The 19,152-nt window shown below is 40.8% G+C and overlaps 1 protein-coding gene across 2 annotated transcripts; it reads left to right on the top strand.

Moving 5' to 3' along the window:
* Nucleotides 1-26: 26 nt before the first annotated feature.
* Nucleotides 27-15,889, top strand: LOC109459251 (ATP-dependent RNA helicase DDX19A). Of its 2 annotated transcripts, XM_074314583.2 has the most exons (12): nucleotides 27-194; nucleotides 2,729-2,777; nucleotides 4,027-4,077; nucleotides 4,566-4,701; nucleotides 7,037-7,129; nucleotides 8,341-8,443; nucleotides 8,811-8,925; nucleotides 10,479-10,656; nucleotides 11,024-11,261; nucleotides 12,781-12,943; nucleotides 13,433-13,624; nucleotides 14,064-15,889. In XM_074314583.2, exons 1-12 carry the CDS (start codon nucleotides 138-140, stop codon nucleotides 14,123-14,125), a joined length of 1,437 nt encoding a protein of 478 aa, XP_074170684.1. In that variant the 5' UTR covers nucleotides 27-137; the 3' UTR covers nucleotides 14,126-15,889. The 2 variants fall into 2 exon arrangements, with proteins under 2 accessions (XP_074170684.1, XP_074170685.1); XM_074314584.2 differs by lacking the exons at nucleotides 27-194; nucleotides 2,729-2,777; nucleotides 4,027-4,077; nucleotides 4,566-4,701 and adding an exon at nucleotides 5,014-5,069.
* The last annotated feature ends 3,263 nt before the right edge of the window (nucleotides 15,890-19,152 follow it).

Here is a 19,152-nt window from a genome sequence, read left to right on the forward strand (position 1 = left end):
AGGAGCTGACGTCACTTTTCTCACCGCCGCTTCCGGGCCGCGTGAGTGTCGGTCTCGCGCAAGCAGGGGAACTAGGGCAAGTGTTGGCGTGCGGTGCGGTACTTTTTTTCGCGAGTCGGCCTCCCTCCCTTGGGACCATGGCCACCGACTCGTGGGCCCTGGCAGTGGACGAACAGGAAGCGGCTGTCAAGTCGGTCAGTGGCATCAGCTCCGGGCGGGGAGAAGGGGCGGGGGCGGGCCAAGTGGACCCTCTTTCGAATCCAGGGAGCCCCACAGGTGGGGCAGGCCCGGGGCCCAGCGGGGAATCAGCCCTGATTTGCGCCTAGAGAGACCAATATCGAGCCTTTTTCTTCATCTGGGCCTGTTAGAGACTTTTGTCCTGTGGCAAATCTGACCCCGTTATATAGGCTGTCTTTTCCTGTATTGCATCTCCATTTCTGTGGGGCTTGTAAGGAAAGGCGTTTAGATGCTGATTCCCTTTCTCATCTGTTTTCTGAACGATTCTGTGCTTATTTTAACATTTTTTTAGATCCATGCTTAAAGTGGTTGGCAGTTTGTAGCTCTTTGCAGAATAACAGATTCAGGTTTATATATATTTCAGTCTATTGCAAATATTGGCGGGAGGCACGACAAATTGTTTCATTGATGTTTAAAGTAACATTTAGTTTCGTATACTGGTTCTTTGATAAATGAAGATCCATTCAACTGGAATATAATTATAATTAAACTGCAACTTTCTGTTCTTATGTCTAAGTTTAGATTTGTTTAGTGATAATGGACTTGATTTTAGGAATATAGTTTGCTGTTTTGGTGGGTTTTTTTTTTTTTGGTTGTTTCGTTTTTGTAGTCTGAAATCTTAAATAACTTTTTAATACCTAAATTACATTCTTCTCCAGTCACCCTTTATTGCTTTGGGAGAATTGTCAGTTTGTCAGCAGATATTTGAAATGGGCTTAATTCCTTGGAGAATAGGAAGAAACTTTACAGTCTAGTTAGGAAGGCTAGAAAGTGGAAAGTGCTGTGAAAATGGTAAGAAGAATGTGATAAGTGAACTCTGACAAGGGAGAACACATTAATGAGTAAGGAAATTCCTTTTCAAGTAATTTACATTTCAACTGGATATTAGAGAATGAGTCATTTAAGGTAGAGATGGAGGTGAAAGGCATTTTAGGAAAATAGGATGCACAAAAGTGCTGCACTTGCTTAGAGTACAGGAATCATAACTAATTTTTGCTGAGTTATTGGGTTGTAGTAGAAGTAGTATAGAAAATATTGTAGGGAATATATTTTTGGATCTTAACTAAAAACTTTAAGAGGAGAGGCTTTATTTGGTTGGTTTGGGGATTTTTAAGGATATTGACAAAATTAGATGGAGTGCTGGCAAGATTTGTTGGACTACAGAGAACATAATATATTAGAAGGAATGAATAGTATCCAAAGGAAAGGAGATCAGTGTGGAAATGATGCCAGTAGCCCAGATAGAAGTCATATGTTGGGCAGTAAAAGTGAAGATTAGATTCAAGAGATAATTGTGGAAGTATAACAGAAAGGATTTAGAAAATAGAAGAGAAGGGAGAGGAAGGCAAAGATACTGTTTTCAACTGGATCCTAATAACAGAATAGGGGAGTGGGAAGAAGGGCAGATCTGATATGGAGAATGGTGAGTTTACTTTTGACCGTTCCGAATTTGAGGTAAAGAGGACATCTTGGTAAATACTTGTGTTGGGAGTTCCCAAGAGTTTTCCAAGTTTGATAATTTCCTAGGAGAACTCACAGACTCAGCTTATAATGGTACTCACAGCTATGATTTATTACAATGAAAAAATACAAAGCAAAATTAACAAAAGACAAAGGCTTATGGAGCAAAGTCCTGAGGAAACCAGGCACAAGCTTCTAAATCCTCTTCCAATGAAGTCACATGCTCCACTTAATGTGTGCTTAATTCCTCCTACAACAAATTGTAACAACACGTCAAGTATTGTCAGGAAAGCTCATTAGACACTCAGTGCTCAGAGTTTTTGTTGAGGGGCCTGTTACATAGTCATCCTCGGCTGAGCCTATACCCAAATTCCAGACTCCCAAAAGGAAAGCAGGTCTTAACATAAACCACATGTTTTTACAAGCATAGGGAACCCCTCAGAATTTCTGAGAATGGTGGGAACCCTCTCAAAATCCATATTCCCAAATGCCAGCCAAGGGCCAACCTTGCAAGCTGACTTTCCTAAGGATAGTAGTCTGCCTTGCTCTGTTAACTCTTTTCTGCACAGCACCCATTAGACATTTGGAAATGTGGCACTGGAGTTCTGGAGAAGAAATCAGGGCAGATGTATAAAACTGGCAATTATCCACAAAGAAATCAAAAGGTATTATCTAGTATGTGGTTCTGGCACTCTAGAGTTTACAATCTAGTGTTTAGCATCAGATCTTCCCTAAAAGATAGTTACCGAGAATTGGTTTCAAATCTTTTTAAACCTATGATCGAATCTAGCTGTGATATGTCACAAACATAGGCCTTAACATACTTGGTACCTGGTTCTAACCAATCTGTTTATCAGAAGGGTGGTGTAATTAAATGTTTTAAAACACTGCTTCTTAACAGTTGGAGAAAACCCTCCCCCACCCCCATTTTATTTTACCACATAGACTTGTGTACATTAACTTAATAAATAATTCATGGTATTATGTTAGCCTGTGGCTTGCTCTCAAGTGTTTTTAAATTTTCTTTCAGATCAGTAATTTGCAGATCAAGGAAGAGAAAGTCAAACCCGATACTAATGGTGAGTTACTAGTAATTGTAAACTGGATACAAGCTACAAGTTTGCTTCAGTTTTGCACTCTTAGCTGCATTGCGGAAAGGAGCTTTCATTTAGCATGTTTGGCAAATGTCAGCATTGGATTTGACAGCTAGTAAAGTCAGTTTCACACTGAAAGGGATATATTTTTCCAGATTTTATCTAGCTTGTGACTCTTTAAAGTCAAGCGTCATTATTGGATTGTACTGTCACTGTTCACTTCATGTTTCTTTAAAATTTTTAAATTTAGTTTTTAAAGTTTAATCTGGGTTAGAACTCAGAAAGTATAATGAAAGACCTCCTTCCCATCATAGACCAGCATTTACCCAGTTCCCACTCCTTACCTATATTAGTTTGCTAGGGCTGCCGTAACAAAGTATCACAGATGGGGTGGTTTAAGCAACAGAAATGTATTGTCTCACAGTTCTGGAAGCCAGAAGTCTTGGATCAAGGTGTTAGCAGGGTTGGTTCCTTCTGAGGGCTGTGAGGAAGGATCTAAACCACCTCTGCCTAGCTCTTGGTGGTTTGCTGGCAATCTTTAATGTTGCTTGGCTTGTAGAAGCGTCACCCTGATCTCTGTCTTCATCCTCACATGGTGTCCTCCCTGTGTGCATGTCCATGTCCAGATTTCCCTTTTATAAGAACATCGGTCATATTGGATTAGGGCTCACCCTAATGACCTCATCTTAACTAATTACATCTGCAATGACCATGGCTCAAAATAAGGTCGCATTCCAAGTTACTGAAGTTTAGAACTTCAACATATGAATTTTGGGGGTACACAATTCACAATTCAACCCATAACACTACCTTATCCCATAATTAACCACTGATTTTTAATATTCTTCCAAAGTTTCTGCAAATACTTAGTCCTGCAAGTTTATAATCACGTTCTATAAAAAGTGGTCATTTTACCTCTCCCTTTTAATTTTTAATATCTATATTTTCTTTCTCAGTGTCTAATTATATTTGCTAATATAATGCTATATTTTATATTAGGATAAGTAAGTCAGGGGTGACATTTTGATCAGTTGGAAGTCAGCCAAATTTCTAGGAATTTGAAATTTTCTTATGCACTTAAAAATATCCTGGGAATAAAAATCCATTAAACATAAAGAAATGTCAACTATTTACATTTTGATCTCTTAAATAAGTTTTAGTGTTTTCATTGTCCCACCTTTTGGGTCGGTTTGATATTTGCCTTTCTGATTATGATATCTGATTTCTTGTGTAGGTGTTATCAAAACCAATGCTACTGCAGAGAAAACAGATGAAGAAGAGAAAGGTAACTATTCTTTGAAACTCTGTAGCAAGAGACAGAGTATGACCCAGGACTTGCCTTTCTGGAACCAGGGGCACTCTGAATTACAAGATAAAGGAGAAGAGGAGGAATCTGCAAAGGAGATTGAGGAGATGCAGCCAGTGAGATAGAAGGACCAAAGGAAAGTGATGTCTCAGAAACCAGAAGAAGGAAGTGTTTCCAAAGTAGGGAGTCAAATATAGATAAAAAGTTGATTAAGAGAAGAACTAAAAATTGACTGTTGGATTGATTTAGCAGTGTAGACGTCATTGGTGAGCTTGACGGGGCTGTGGAGATCAAGTGAGGAGGTTAAATAAAAACATCTATTCAACAGAAGGGGAGGAGAGGACGTAGAGGTAAATATAGGCAGCCTTTGTAGGGAACGTTCCATAAAGGGGACAGGATGGGGTGTTTCACAGGGATGGGGTTTGCCCTGTGAATATGAAGAAAATCTACTGGTTTCTTCCTGACAGAGGACAGAGCTGCCCAGTCCTTACTGAACAAGCTGATCAGAAACAACCTGGTTGACAATACAAACCAAGTGGAAGTCCTACAGCGGGATCCAAAGTCCCCCCTCTACTCAGTAAAGTCCTTTGAGGAGCTTCGGCTGTGAGTATTTGTTTCTTTAAGCTGTTCCTTGCCAGTCCCTCCTTTCTAGAACTTAGCCTCTCAGAGATTCTTGTGGGAATTCTGTTTTTTACTTTTTATTTTTAAAAGTCTTAATGCATTTACTTCTTTGACTAGTTAATAATTCACATAATTCAAAAGTTAAAATGTATGAAAAAGTTTACAGTGATGGTCTCCCTCCCACCCAGCCTTGTATCTTGGCTTCCTAGTTCCTCTTCTTGGTAGGGATTTTTCAATGCCACAGATTTATTCATCATAGCTGAAAGTCTTTTTTCTTTTATGCTCTTAGAACTTTCAATAAAATATTGGCTGACAGGTGATTTCTGGATATCAGGAACATTTCTTATTAGGTAAGCCCTTTTGTTAGACTATAGGGTTTACGGTCTTAAGAACAGTTTATCTGCTTTTATAAAATCTGTCAAAAGAGCCTGTGCAGGAGTCCCAGTACCTACAGTGTGGAAAGCAGCCTTCAACATTCTGAAATTTTTTAAAAATCCAGAACCCAGAATTAAGTCTTAAGGGAACACACGTATGGCGTTGTGCTAAGAATGACTTCTAACATGTTGCTATTTTAAAGAGAGAATTATGTTTTCTTCAGTAAGTTAGTAAAGAGGTGTTTATGAACATTGGTTTTTGTACACCCACTGTGCTGGGTGTTATGAGTAACACAAGACATACTATCATTCTTGCTGCCCGCCAGGACTCAAATCATAGACAGAAAATAGCTGGTGAATAAAAAAGTGGTGGGATAAATGGATTTCTTGCCTTTATTCAGCAAAATCTATAATATGCCCACTATGGGCAAATAGGGGCCACATTCCTGTCGACTGTTACCACTGCTTTAGAATAATAGACACTTAAAATACTAGAGCCAACTAGACCAAATCAAGTTGTTAAAGAAGTAATAGCTAAGAATAAGTTTTTTAAAGTGTGGCCTATTTTTTTTTTTTTAATGTTTTCAGGAAATTATACTTTTCTATATTATTTCCTCTCTCAAGGGCTTCATTGAGCAAATCTGTCGTCTCTGCTTCTGTTCATAAACTATATTAGGGCAGCTAGATGTGTTCTGTTGTTTCCTGAACTGACAGTTTGCTTTTCCAAGTACCAATAGTTTTTTTAAGTTCCTTTCATTTAAAGGACTGGAACTCTCAGTTCAACCAGTGATGAATTGTCCTCTTTGAAAAGGCAAGCTCTTTCTGATGTAGTTGCTGGTAGCCAGAAGGAAACCTAGGTTGCCTAATATACTTGGTCTGTTTTGTACTTAAAAGATTTGAATTAATCTGCAAAATAAAAGAAAAATAATGAGCCATTGGAAACTCTTCGATCACTTGAATATCTTCATTTGATAGTGACTTTGTTTCCTTGGCGATCAAAGCAGAATCTGCTGATCTTACAGCCTTTTCTTCCAAATGAAAGGCACCAAAGGTTATGTTTTCCAAGTTCTTTGTGTCTGAGAACCAACATATGTCAGAAGAATTTGCCTTTTAGACTCCAAGGAAGGCTTAGAGAACTAGAAGTCTTGACTTGGTTTGACTTTTCTTTAGAAATAATCTAGTGTGATTTTTGTTAAACACCCTGTCAATTTAGAGGTAGCAGAGAGCTTATTGTAAATGTGATGTAAGAGCGACTTTAATTGATATTTGTTGTGTAGCTTTATAAGAAGTTGTTGCTTTTCTGTTCTTGATTTTGACTAGACCTAAGTAAATCTGAGCATTTGTGAAGTTCAGTATGATAATTGAACCTTTTTTACCTATGTACTACATAAATCAGCTGCTAGAAACTGGCTGAATCAATTTTCTTAGCTCTTGATTTTCCCAAGTATTTGCACAGCTGGCTTTGGAAGGACCATAGAACATAAAATAGTTCAATTTAACATCCGCACTGAGAAATTAAAACTTATATCCCTTTCTCTAAAGAGACTTCTATATCTTAATATAGTAAGCAGTGTTTATTTTTAGGTATGTCTTTTATAATTATTTTATACCATGAATGGATAAATACCACTCTTGCAGTATCCAGGAAATACTTGTCATCCAAGGCCAACCATATTTGTGGGTCTGCTGAAAGTATGAATTTCTCAGAGAAAGGAAACTAGTATGTATTTTATGAATTGCATACTAGTTGCAGATTAAGATTTAGTGGAAAAAAAATAGTAGTTTTGTTTTGCTTTAGGTGGCGTTTTTTAAGGCATAGGAAAATATGTCTGACAGAGATAGGAAGCATCATTCTTTGCTAGATATAGGGAAAGATAAAATGTGAGGCCTTTAAAACAATCTCAAAAACTAGGAATCCATCTTCTCTCTCCCTGTCCTTCTAGGAAACCACAGCTTCTCCAGGGAGTCTATGCCATGGGCTTCAACCGACCATCCAAGATACAAGAGAACGCGTTACCCATGATGCTTGCTGAGCCGTGAGTATGCAGACCCCGGGCGCACCTCTTAAGAATTTGGTTTAACATCATCCACCAACAGCTGTTACTGTTCTTGAGAACAAGACGGGATGTTTGGGGCAACATGTTTCTTTAGGGAAACAGTTTGGGCAAATGCAGAGTCAGTCAGATGGAATTCAACACAGTTTCTGCTTTTCCCTTTTAACAATAAAAACTGATAGAAAAATGCTATTCTATGTGATTTTAAAAGTTGGGTTTTTCCAGATTGTTTTGGCATTTGTGAGACCTGCAAAAAGGTGTCAAGAGCAATACCAAAAACATCTGTAACTCTATCCTGCCAAGAAATAAAACATCATTAATCTAGTTGACCCCTGTGTACCCTTCTCTGTTTATATCCCCCTCCGCCACCAAAGTAAGCGTCTTCCTAAAACGGGTCATCATTCTTTCACGTTTCTTTATACTTTTACTACATGTCTATGTGTCCCTAGGAATCTAAAGAAGAGTTTACATATTCTTAAATCTTATATAAATGGTATACTTTATGTAGCAATTCTTTTGTTCAATTGTATTATTTTTCTTTTTGAATGACAAAAATGCCACCTATTTCCATGGCAATGGGTTACCTGAAGTGAAATGTGAAAGAAAGATCCCTCTAAAGCATCTGACTTGGTATCATTTTTTTTTTAAATTAAAGTTTATTGGGGTGACAATTGTTAGTAAAGTTACATAGATTTCAGGTGTACAATTCTGTATTACATCATCTATAAATCCCATTGTGTGTTCACCACCCAGAGTCAGTTCTCCTTCCATCACCATATATTTGTGACTTGGTATCTTACATTTTCCATAAAGATGGAAAAAGAGAACAAAGAAGGAACTAGGTCCTAGAGACACAGTATAGCTCAGCAGAAAATGTCCTTGGGGCTTTGTCTTGGCACAGATCTTACTCTGCAGCCTTAATTTCTATGAGGCCATTAGGATACAAAACTAGGGCACTCCAGCTGTGCTAGAGTCTAGAATGAGAATTTCTTGGTGTGAACCCATCTTAAACAATCATTTCCCATAATATTTAAGCAGTTTTTTAAAACAACATATAAAAAATTGTTACTGTGCTCGGTGAAGAAAACCTGAATTAAAAGGGGAAAATCCATATTCCTATCACCCAGAAAGAACATTTTGATACATTTTGGTGTTTAACCAATATTCTTTTCATCTCTTCTTTCTTGATCCAGCCCTCAGAACCTGATTGCCCAGTCTCAGTCTGGTACTGGTAAAACAGCTGCCTTTGTCCTGGCCATGCTCAGCCGAGTGGAACCAGCAGAGAGATACCCCCAGGTGAGGGCTAGGGAATCCTGGGGACCTTGGCTTGCCTGTCCTGGAAAGGGCAGCGCCATCTGATAGGGGATTAACGAGGGTGGGCCTGGAGGGGTCTGAACGTTTCCTAAGCCTCAGACTGTGGCTCAGGCAGAGCAGGTTCATGCACCAGGCCTGGACCTGGGTATAATTCATTTGGAAGCAGCCTTGAATAGTAGCTTCCGGGGGCATCCACCCAACCAAGCTGAAAAGGATGGCCTGGTTGAAGAGGATGTGGTTCCCTGCATTGTTCAGGTGTAATAACATCAGCATCCTCGTTGTGTTAGAGCCTGTTGTCTGTTACTAAAAGGGTCTCCTAAACTCATCCTTTATGATCTCCTGGTCACAGTGTTTGTGCCTCTCCCCAACATATGAGCTGGCGCTTCAAACAGGAAAAGTGATTGAGCAGATGGGTAGATTTCATCCGGAACTAAAGCTTGCTTATGCTGTTCGAGGCAATAAATGTGAGTATAAAGGGGTGAGAACTAACCAGTGAACAGGGTAGGGTGGTTGGGTGTTTGAATTTTGAAGATGTGATGACGATACTCAACTTTGGCTTCAGTCTGACCTTGAAGCCCAACTGTATTGCTTTTAGCAAATCTATTTAAATACTTGCTAATTTAATGAACAGTTCTCTCCATTCTTAAAATAACATTTTGCATTGTTAGAAAATCCCTGCATGGGTCCTGGAGTTCTTCACTGAGAAGACAGGGTTTTGAATTGGGCATCCAGCGTTCTGGAAGCTGCTTACTAGAGAGGGATTAGCAGCACTGAGGATGGTAGGTTGAGGTCAGATCCCTTTCTTTAAAAGGAAGTGCAGCTTTAGCAAGAGTAAACTAAGAGCATGTATAGCTCACTTGGTCTTACCAAATTCAGAAATCCTTCCTTCCAGCAGTTCTTTCTTCCATGTGTTTTGCAGAATGTAATGTAAAGAATATGGATTAAAATGGGGGAGGAGAAGCAGGTGAGAAGTGGGTCATTAGAGGTTATTGGAATACATAAAACAAATCATTAAGAAAAAAGGAAGTAGTCCAATAGGAAAATGGGCAAATTAGGCCCAGTTGAACAGACACTTCACAAAAGAAGGAATTCAGAGAGCCAGTAAACATGACAAAATGGTGAGCCTCATTAGTCACCAGGAAAATATAAATTGAAACCACTCTATGGCTCTCAGATGGGCAAAAATGAAGTCTGACAATTACAAGTTTCGATGAAGATGTAGAACTGGAAGGCTCCTGGTGGGGAGTATACACTGGTACAATCACCTTAGGAAACAGTTTGGTGTTACCTAGAAAAATTGGAGAGAGATAACCCTTTGGCCCAGCAGTTTATAATTACCTAGAGCAGTGGTTCTCAAACTTTCAGGTCTCTTCCACTCTTAAACATTATTGAGGACCCCAAAGCATTTTTGTTTACACAGGTTACATCTACTGATATTTGCATATAGAAGGTAAAATTGAAAAAATTTTAAGGTACTTACTTTTGAAGAATATTAAAAAAACATGGCCTTTCAGGAAATTTTAGATAGTCTTTTTTGGGGTGCTATACCAAAACTTAACAAGTGGTAATTACTTAAAACTTAGTTGCAATGTGGTATCTGAAATCATGTTAATGAACTGTTCATACTGTTACATTAAAATTCCTCTGTTTCTCTTGCACTTCCAATGCATCATTTGCCCCAAAAATGATTTTCTAATATCATACCTTGGTCATTTGGAAAATACTGTTTTAGTAAGTTAAGCCGATCTTCCAAATGTTGACACATTTTATTATACAAAATACTTTAATTGCATGCATTAATATCACCACCAAACTCATCAGAGGCATTTATACACATCCAGAAACTTTCAAACTTATAGTGGGACATAAAAGTTTTCCAAAATTCTAATTTTCTCTTGAAAGTTTAAATATTATCATGGCAGCAAATACAGGCAATTGTGTTCATTAAAGAGATAGGCATTCTTTGTTAATTTTCAAGAAAGTGGAAATACCCCCAGAACACATCTTGTCTCCACAGTGGAAAGAGGTCAGAAGATCAGTGAGCACATTGTCATTGGCACCCCTGGGACTGTCTTAGACTGGTGCGCCAAGCTCAAGTTCATTGACCCGAAGAAGATCAAGGTGTTTGTTCTGGATGAGGCTGACGTGATGATAGCTACTCAGGGCCACCAAGATCAGAGCATCCGCATCCAAAGGTAGGAATCTGGAGCCAGGAGGCTCTTCTCAGCCTTCTGATCAGCAAGAAAAACAGTCTTCCTCTTCTCTGTGTCTCCTCTTGCTGGATCCAACTCCTGTTCTCTCTCCTGCTGGGTTCTTTGCTTCAGAACCTTCCAAAGCATTTATTTGATGGGCCACGTCAGCCTGGGTGGAGGAAGGAGACTCAGGGAGTCTAAGAGCACACTGTCCCTGCCCCATGTCTGCTTCTGTCTCCTCTCCGAAGTGCTCCTGCCCCTCTGCCACCTTGCTGGGGATGGAGACCATCCAAGCCTGGGGAGGCTGTGCTTCTGTTTGTTCCAGTGAAAAACGCAGGCTCATGCCAAATACCTGGGTCTTCCCTTGCAGGATGCTGCCCAGGAACTGCCAGATGCTGCTTTTCTCTGCCACCTTTGAAGACTCTGTATGGAAATTTGCCCAGAAAGTGGTCCCAGACCCAAACATTATCAAACTGAAGCGCGAGGAGGAGACATTGGACACCATCAAGCAGTATTACGTCCTGTGCAATAACAGAGACGAGAAGTTCCAGGCCTTGTGTAACCTCTACGGGGCCATCACCATTGCTCAAGCCATGATCTTCTGCCATGTGAGTAGCAGCAGGTGCAGCAGGTCTCCTGGGGGAGGAGCGCCACTGCAGGGTGTTGTCCTGTCCCCCCTCCCTCAGGCAGCCCCACCTTAGTGCTGAAGAGGATCAGGTTCCATCAGTGTGGCCAGAGGGGAAAACAGTTTGTGAAGATGTAAAGCAATTTCTTCTTAGTGTCCTGAGGTATATGCAACCTAGCATAGAGCCCCTAAACTTTATATTATTTGTCGGAGGTATATTATTAGAAAACCCAAGAGAAGCAGCTGGCATTTGTAAGAAAAATAAACTAAACAAGATGGTTGGTTATAAAATTAATATAAAATAACTAGTTCCCACTCTCAAATAGTAAATACTTAGAAAATGGAAAGATAGATTCTATTTATAATAGCAAAAAATACTAAGATCACTGAAGAAAACTTCAAAATGCTGTTAACAGATGTGAAAATAAGACCGCTCTTACTCTGTTGTTGGAAGACTTGTAGTTTTAGCATGGCATCCCTCCCCCAACTTCAGATTGAGACTTTCAGAAAAGGAAAAAATAAAATGAACACTTTATGCCCTTCACCTGTTATCAACATTTAACCACATTTGCTGTATCCTTATGCTTGTGTGACATATCTGTACTTTTTCTTTTTGCTGAGTCATTTCAAAGGTAGTTGTAGACATCATGGCAATGCACACCTAAGTATTTTCTAAGAATGAGACAGGCTCCTACATAACCACACTACCGTTATCTCACCTTTAACCATGATACAACTATGTTATCCCCTATACAATTCATCCATATTCCACCTTTCCCACTTGTATCACAAAGGTTCTTTATTGCTTTTGGTTGCTGTTGTTAAACCTAAGAGCCAATCAATATTGTTGCATTTAGTTGTAAGTCTCTTGAAACTCCCTTAATCTAGAACAGTTTCCCCACCTTTCATGACATGGACATCTTAAAGAGTCCAGGTGAGTAAGTAGAATTCCTGATTTCCGCCCTCCCCCAACCCCCCGTGATATAGGTTAAATATTTTTGTAAGATTATTCTACAGATGACATTGTTACTTCCTGTTACATCATCATGTTAACAATTTCAGGAAATTTGACCCTTAGCTGCTAAGGTTCAGGTAGAGTCTTTCAGACCAAAAATATTCTCTTCAGGTACCGTGTTTCCCCGAAAATAAGACCTAGCCAGACAATCAGATCTAATGCGTCTTTTGGAGCTAAAATTAATGTAAGATCCTGTCTTATTTTACTATAACACCCGGTATAATATACTATAATATACTATAGTATACTATAATATACTATAATATAGTATACTATACTATACTATACTATACTATACTATACTATACTATACTATACTATACTATACTATAATATAATATACAAGATATAATAATGTAATATAACATAATACCTGGCCTTGTATTAATTTTTGCTCCAAAAGACGCATTAGAGCTGATGGTCCGGCTAGGTCTTATTTTCGGGGAAATACAGTACCTTAATTTCTCAAATGTTTTCTTCCTTCCAGACCCGCAAAACAGCTAGTTGGTTGGCAGCAGAGCTCTCAAAAGAAGGCCATCAGGTGGCTTTGCTGAGTGGTGAAATGGTGGTGGAGCAGAGGGCTGCAGTGATTGAGCGCTTCCGAGAGGGCAAAGAGAAGGTTCTGGTGACCACCAACGTGTGTGCCCGTGGTGAGCAGAGAATGTGTCCTGGTCTGCCAGGCTTGGGATAGCAAGAGAAATACACACATATGAAAAACTCAGATGGTTTGGGGGAGATCAGGTGGGGTTGATGGTGACATTCTTTTCTAGGGGAGACTGGATTCTCTCAGCAGGTAAGCACTTTCAGAGGAGCCCCGAGTCCTGACTTGCTGGAAGGAAACATATAGGCTGGTTTATTTAGAATGGCGCCTGCTCTTCTTGGGGTACCCACTGAGGTTTCAGCTGCATCTCCAGATACTAGTATTTAGCAGAGGCTCTCTCACTGACTTCATCATTTTGTTAGCGCCCGCCAAAGTTCTGTGGTTTTCCTATGGGTTCTGCTACATCCCACTTGTCCCTGAATCCCAGAGTGGCCCACCTAGACTCTTCCTTTCCCCCAGAGTTGATGTACGTGGCCTGACTGGGCGACAGTGAGTTTTGTCTCCCGTCCTTACTCTTCTCCAACCCTCGTTCGTGCAGGTATTGATGTTGAACAGGTGTCTGTCGTCATCAACTTTGACCTTCCCGTGGACAAGGACGGGAACCCAGACAATGAGACCTACCTGCACCGGATCGGACGCACTGGCCGCTTTGGCAAGAGGGGCCTGGCAGTGAACATGGTTGACAGCAAACACAGCATGAACATCCTGAACAGAATCCAGGAGCATTTTAGTGAGTCCCGGGAGTGTCCTCTGCTAGGGCCCTTTCCTCACAGGGCAAGTCCGGGGGCTGCGGGGCATGGTAGGTTTTCCTGTGGCCCCGAGAAAGGCTTTGGAGAGAGGCTTGTCCTTGTCACATTGCCCTCCTTCCGTACAATATGGAAGTTCTTAAAGAGCACACCTGGAGAGTTTCAGGGTCAGGGACTGAAATGACACTTCCCGTTGGTCAGGCTGAGGGGCCCTAGGGCTGAATGTTGCTGTCAGTGCACCCTTCTCAGTCCCCAGAAGCCTTTGCGGTTAAATGAAGGATGGATGTAGTCAGAGGCAGAGCTTGTTCCTAGGTAGGGCAGAGACCTGTGTGTTTCCTCTCCTTGCTGTGCTGTCCCTTCTCTAGGTGTGTGTCTCCACAGTAACCACATGTTGACCTCTCTTTGAATTATTTTTTCTCCCAGATAAGAAAATAGAAAGATTGGACACGGATGATTTGGACGAGATTGAGAAAATAGCCAACTGAGAAGCTCCACCAATCCCTGGATGGGACACTAGTGCTTTCATGGCACAGGCCTGGACATTCACCAAAAGATGAAGGCAGGAGTAGAGAGAAACTACCTACCTCACTTTAAATTACATTTGGACTTGACAAAAATTATGCAAATGATCGAGAAAGGTAGAAGGAAAATTTCTCATTTTGGAAAATTCAGTCCTTTTCCCCCCGTTTTTTAAAGCCACTGTTTCCCCCCCCCTTTATAATAATCTGGTTGCTATTGGTAATTGCTTGCTCCAGGATCCTGTCCCTGTTTCCTGGCTACAGCTGTTGGGACCAGCCTCCAGCCCCTAAAGAAATGATAGAGGTAGCGTGTTGGAGAGGCCCACTGCATAGATGGAACGTGGGGAGGGCTAGCAAAGAGGTCTGTGAGCTGCCCCCCTCATCTGACCCTGACTGAGACCTGTTACAAATGTCTCGTGCCCTTGCAAACATCTTCCTTCTAAAATCCAGAGACGTTCCACCTGATCCCTTTTCCTTCTGTTCTCTGTACCAGAGGATATCCCTGTTTTCCCCTGGATGAGCATCTTGGCTCCTTTTGTAAACCTGATTGGGGGAGAAACACTGAAGTCATTGACTCTTCAGAGGAATTCTCCTGGCAAGGGTAGAGGAATCCTTCGGGGATCCGGCCAGTCCTATAGTTGCTCTGTCTGCTCAGGCACCTGCTAGTCAGTTGTGGCCGCCAGGAGACACAGGGCGGTTTTCTGACACAGACTTGGTAGAGTGAGTTGGTTCTTGTCCTTGGTTGTCACACTGTGCCTGGAGGTGAGACCAGAGTTTGGAAAGGAAGTGATGACCAAATGAAAACTCTGATTATGCTGTTTATCCATAATAGTGGTTACTTTAATTCATACATTGTTTGTATGAGTAAGGACTGATAAATTAGACCTATACCCATCATTCATTATGTTAAGGAATTTTTAAATAATTAGGAAACATTTTACTAATCATGATTTGTTTTTATTTGTGTTTCTCTGGGTTTAGACTAAATATGCTCATTAAAAATAGGTTCGGGTGTGTACGTGAAGTCCAACTGCCCTCTATCCCCACCTCTGGGGGTCCCCGTCACGAGCAGCTTGGTGACGTTCAACATGCTGCCTTCTGTTTGCGTCCGCCAGCCCACTGTTTTACAAAAATGTCAACACTCTCCTCACACTCTTGTGCAACCTGCCTTTTTACTACCAGCACACATAGTCGCTCTCGACAGTGGCATCATTCCAGCACGTAGCTGCCCAGCATTCATGTCACAACTCCTCTAGTGACAGGCGTATGGTGTTTTCCACTGTGGTGTTGCCACAGCGCCACAGGAATGTCCTTGCTCATCTCTGGGCCGTGCTAAGACTCACACGAAGCTGTATTCCTGAAGTAGAGTTGTTGGGTCAAAGAGTGGGGACATTTAAAGGTATAATACATCGCCTAGTTGCCTGCCCAAATGTTTTGACTGATTTATGTTATTGCAGTGACACAAAAATACTATTTTCTTATCTGCTTGCCAACCCTCTACATTATGAATTTTTAAAACTTCGTGAGTCAGAGTAGCAAAATAGATTACATCATTGCTGTTTTGTTTTGTATTCAGTGAAGTCTGGCAACTTTTCAGTTTATTGGGTATTTGTATTTTCTCTTGGGGTGCTACCCATGTTTGTCTCACCATTTTACTGTTTGATTGTCAATCTTTAATGATTTTTAGGCACCTTTTTATTGTAGGGAAATTAAACTTTGTCTTGAGTGGTAGATGTTTGCCTAGTTTGTCTTTACAAACTCATTTTTTCGTAATACGACACAAAAGTTTAATGTTACTCACATTTCATAAGAAATCTGGATTTTATGTCATGGCTAGAAAAGCTTTCCTTATCCCAGTATTATAAAATATTTAGTCCTGTTTCCTGTAATGGCAGATCTTGGACTGTAAATTTTCTAAATTCTTGTAGGTCTTAAAATATTTTGTCCTGTCTATTGGCTATGAGTGATTATGGTTACCTGAGAAGGTGAGTGGTGGCAGGCCTGTGGGTATTTGGGCCTGAGCCATGGTGAGTGAATGGGAAGATACAAAGGGTCAAGATGGGAGCAGATGGGAGTGAAAGTGCAAGACTGAGTGTCTGTGAGGGTGAAGCCAGGTACAGGAGAGAGGGGCTGTGCAGGTGTATGTGTGAGGGCAGGTGCAACCCACAGCTGGATGTGGGGGAAGGGGTTCTGAGAAGAAAGGCTGGGGCTGAGAGGGGAGCAAGGTTCCAGAAAGGCAGGGGACTGGGTGAAGTGGGGGAAGAGGGAGGCAGTGTGAGGTGGATGTCCCTAAAGGAGAAAGGCAGGGCATGGGAAGAGGTGGAGGGGAGACGGAGGAGGCGCAGTAGATGGAGTAGATGCAGTAGAGAGCCAGCACTCCATTAAGTGATGCCCACTCGGACCTGAAAACAACAGCGATATGGAAAACAAAACTATAAAACAAAAAACACACCGCCTGACCCAAAAACAAGACGAATATTTCTATGAACTAGCAATGGGTCAAAAATACAAAGTGGTAAAGCTCGTCTGAAGCCAAAAGCTTATTGGCCTCCAGTCCAGAAATGGAGTAGCTACAGGCTGTTAGGGCCTGTGGAGTAGAGGGGACTGGAAATGCTGTACACAAGACCAAACCAAAGCCCGGCTTGCTGCTGGGGCGGAGTTAGACTGAACTTTTGCCTGCACCCTGACTGGACATGAGACTTTTGTTAAGACTCATGCCCAGAAAGGCAAAGGCAGTGGGGGGACTTGGAAACCCTACCACCACCGCCAGTAACTGACACAGTTCTGTTGCTTTTGCCTGCCTGATCTGCGATACCCCCGGAATCACAAAATGTCAGCAGCCCTCGTTCTAGAATAAGGGCCAAAGGGGCGGGGAGCTGGATGGAGCCAACTGCTAAACCCATATGTGGATTGTGGGGAGAAGAACTCTTAACAGTAAGAAAGACTGCAAATTATCAAAACAAATTTACCTCAGATAAAATTAGTTTTATGGAATGGCCTGTTAAGAGACTTTATGTATGTTTGGATGCTCAAAGAGAAAAAGAATTACATTTCACTAAAAAAGAAATTTTTAGACAAAAGTAGTGGCGTGCTGAAACTCACAAGAGTTAAATCGTGGGTAGCTTGAAGCTGGCCATGCTGGGAGTATTTACACCACAGAAATGAACTACAAATTAGTTTTTTGTTTTCAGAGAGACAGTTTACCAGCATATCATTGAGCAGAAATAAAACAAGATTAGAAATTTTAGAAATGAGAAAGGTCATTGAAATAAAAATAAATAGGAATTCTAGATTTAAATCCTAATTATACTCTTGATTTAAGAACAAGAATAAAAACAACCTAAGTTTCAGTAGATTCAGATAATCAAACTTTCTTGCTCTAATGAAGTCGAAAATGGATGTTCGTGATAGGCTGGCTCTACTGGACACTCCTCCCTGACTCCCTCCATTTAAAACATATTTTATAGACTTTATTTTTTAGAAGAGTTTTAAATGTACAGAAAAATTGAGAAGATAGTGCAGAGGGGTCCTATATATGCCCCCACTCCCACACCCAGTTTCCCCTATTATTAGTGTGATGTATTTATTATAATTAATGAGCCATATTAATTATTCAGATTTCCTCCGTTTTCCCCTAGTGTCTTTCTGTTCCAGGGTCGCATCCAGGACACCATATTACATGTAGTCGTCATAGCTCCTTAGGTTCCTCTTAGCTGTGACAGTTTTCAGACTTTCCTGGTCATTGATGACATTGACAGTTTTGAGGAGCCAGGTTTGGGTTTTTTGTGGGATTCTCTACTGGAATTTGTCTGATGTTTTTCTCATGATTAGACTGAGATTATAGGGTTTTGGCAGGAAAACCACAGGAGTAAACTTTCATTTTCATCACAAGTCAAAGGCACATACTACCAACATGACATCAGTGTTATCAAGGTCACTGATGTCAACCTTAAAAGCCTGGCTGAGGGGTGTTTGTCAGGTTTCTCCACTGTAAAGTTACTCTCCCCCGCCCCTTCACACTACTCTGCTCTTTGGAAGGAGGTTACTATGCACAGTGCACATCTAAGGAGTGGAGATCTGTGCTCTCCCTCCTGGAGGGCAGAGTAGCTACGTAAGTTATTTGGAATTCTTCTGCGTGGGAAATTTGTCACTTCCCATGTATTAATTTATTCAATCATGTATTTATATATGTCTAGACTGGTGATGTTAAAACCTTGATCATTTGGTTAAGGTGACTGATATTTTAAAAAATCTTTTAAGTAAAAAAATCCTATAGTTGAGTTATTTCATTTATAGCAAAGAAGGCTTAGATTCCAGACCCTTTCCTTGAGTGGTCTTTAGTGTTTCATGGAGACAGGGATTCACAGTGAGAGCGGTGGAGATGCAGCCCGGGACACTGAACATCAGTCCGGGGGCGGGGGAGTGCACTGGGATCTCTTTCCTTTTAATGGGTCCCTTTATACGTTTCATGACAAATCATAGATACAAAAGAAATATTGCAGGAAGGCCTTCCATGATTTACTTTATATTCTTATGAATTGTTTGAATTATTTTTGTAATGATTATGTATTACTTAATTTTAAGACATTATTTTATAGTAAAGGAAGGATTGAACGCAGATCCCTCTGAGTGCAGACACCGTATGTTCTTTCTACTTCACCAAGCCTTCTCCCTAGAGAGAAGTCCTGCTGCCAGAAAGAGCCTGTATTATTCTCAGGAGCAGAAACAGTGGTTAGATGAAAGGTGGGAACTCTATATTCTCAGAAGAACAGGCTGGTCCTGATACCCACAGTATAGCAAGCATGGGGGGAAGGGAAATTTTCTTGCATTTGTGTAGGTTGTCACCCAGGCATAGACTTGCTGCAGAAGCTAAGGTTTTTCTGGAAGGGTAGTGAATAGCAGCATTGATTCCTAATTCACACTCAGGAAGCAATAATTTGATTTTTTCAAAATATAGTTTTAGTATTTTACCCTTCCCTCCACCTAGCTAGGAA

The sequence above is a fragment of the Rhinolophus sinicus genome, chromosome 8 (genome assembly GCF_057876585.1).
Source record: "Rhinolophus sinicus isolate RSI-liver-muscle chromosome 8, RSI-T2T, whole genome shotgun sequence".
NCBI classification, from domain to species: domain Eukaryota; kingdom Metazoa; phylum Chordata; class Mammalia; order Chiroptera; family Rhinolophidae; genus Rhinolophus; species Rhinolophus sinicus.

Excerpts from the sequence above, each read along its gene's own strand:
- LOC109459251 (XM_074314583.2), top strand. The coding sequence starts at position 138 with ATGGCCACCGACTCGTGGGCCCTGGCAGTGGACGAACAGGAAGCGGCT. Across the intron at positions 2,778-4,026 it reads AGTCAAACCCGATACTAATG|GTGTTATCAAAACCAATGCT; the intron begins GTGAGTTACTAG and ends TTTCTTGTGTAG. Across the intron at positions 10,657-11,023 it reads CAGAGCATCCGCATCCAAAG|GATGCTGCCCAGGAACTGCC; the intron begins GTAGGAATCTGG and ends CTTCCCTTGCAG.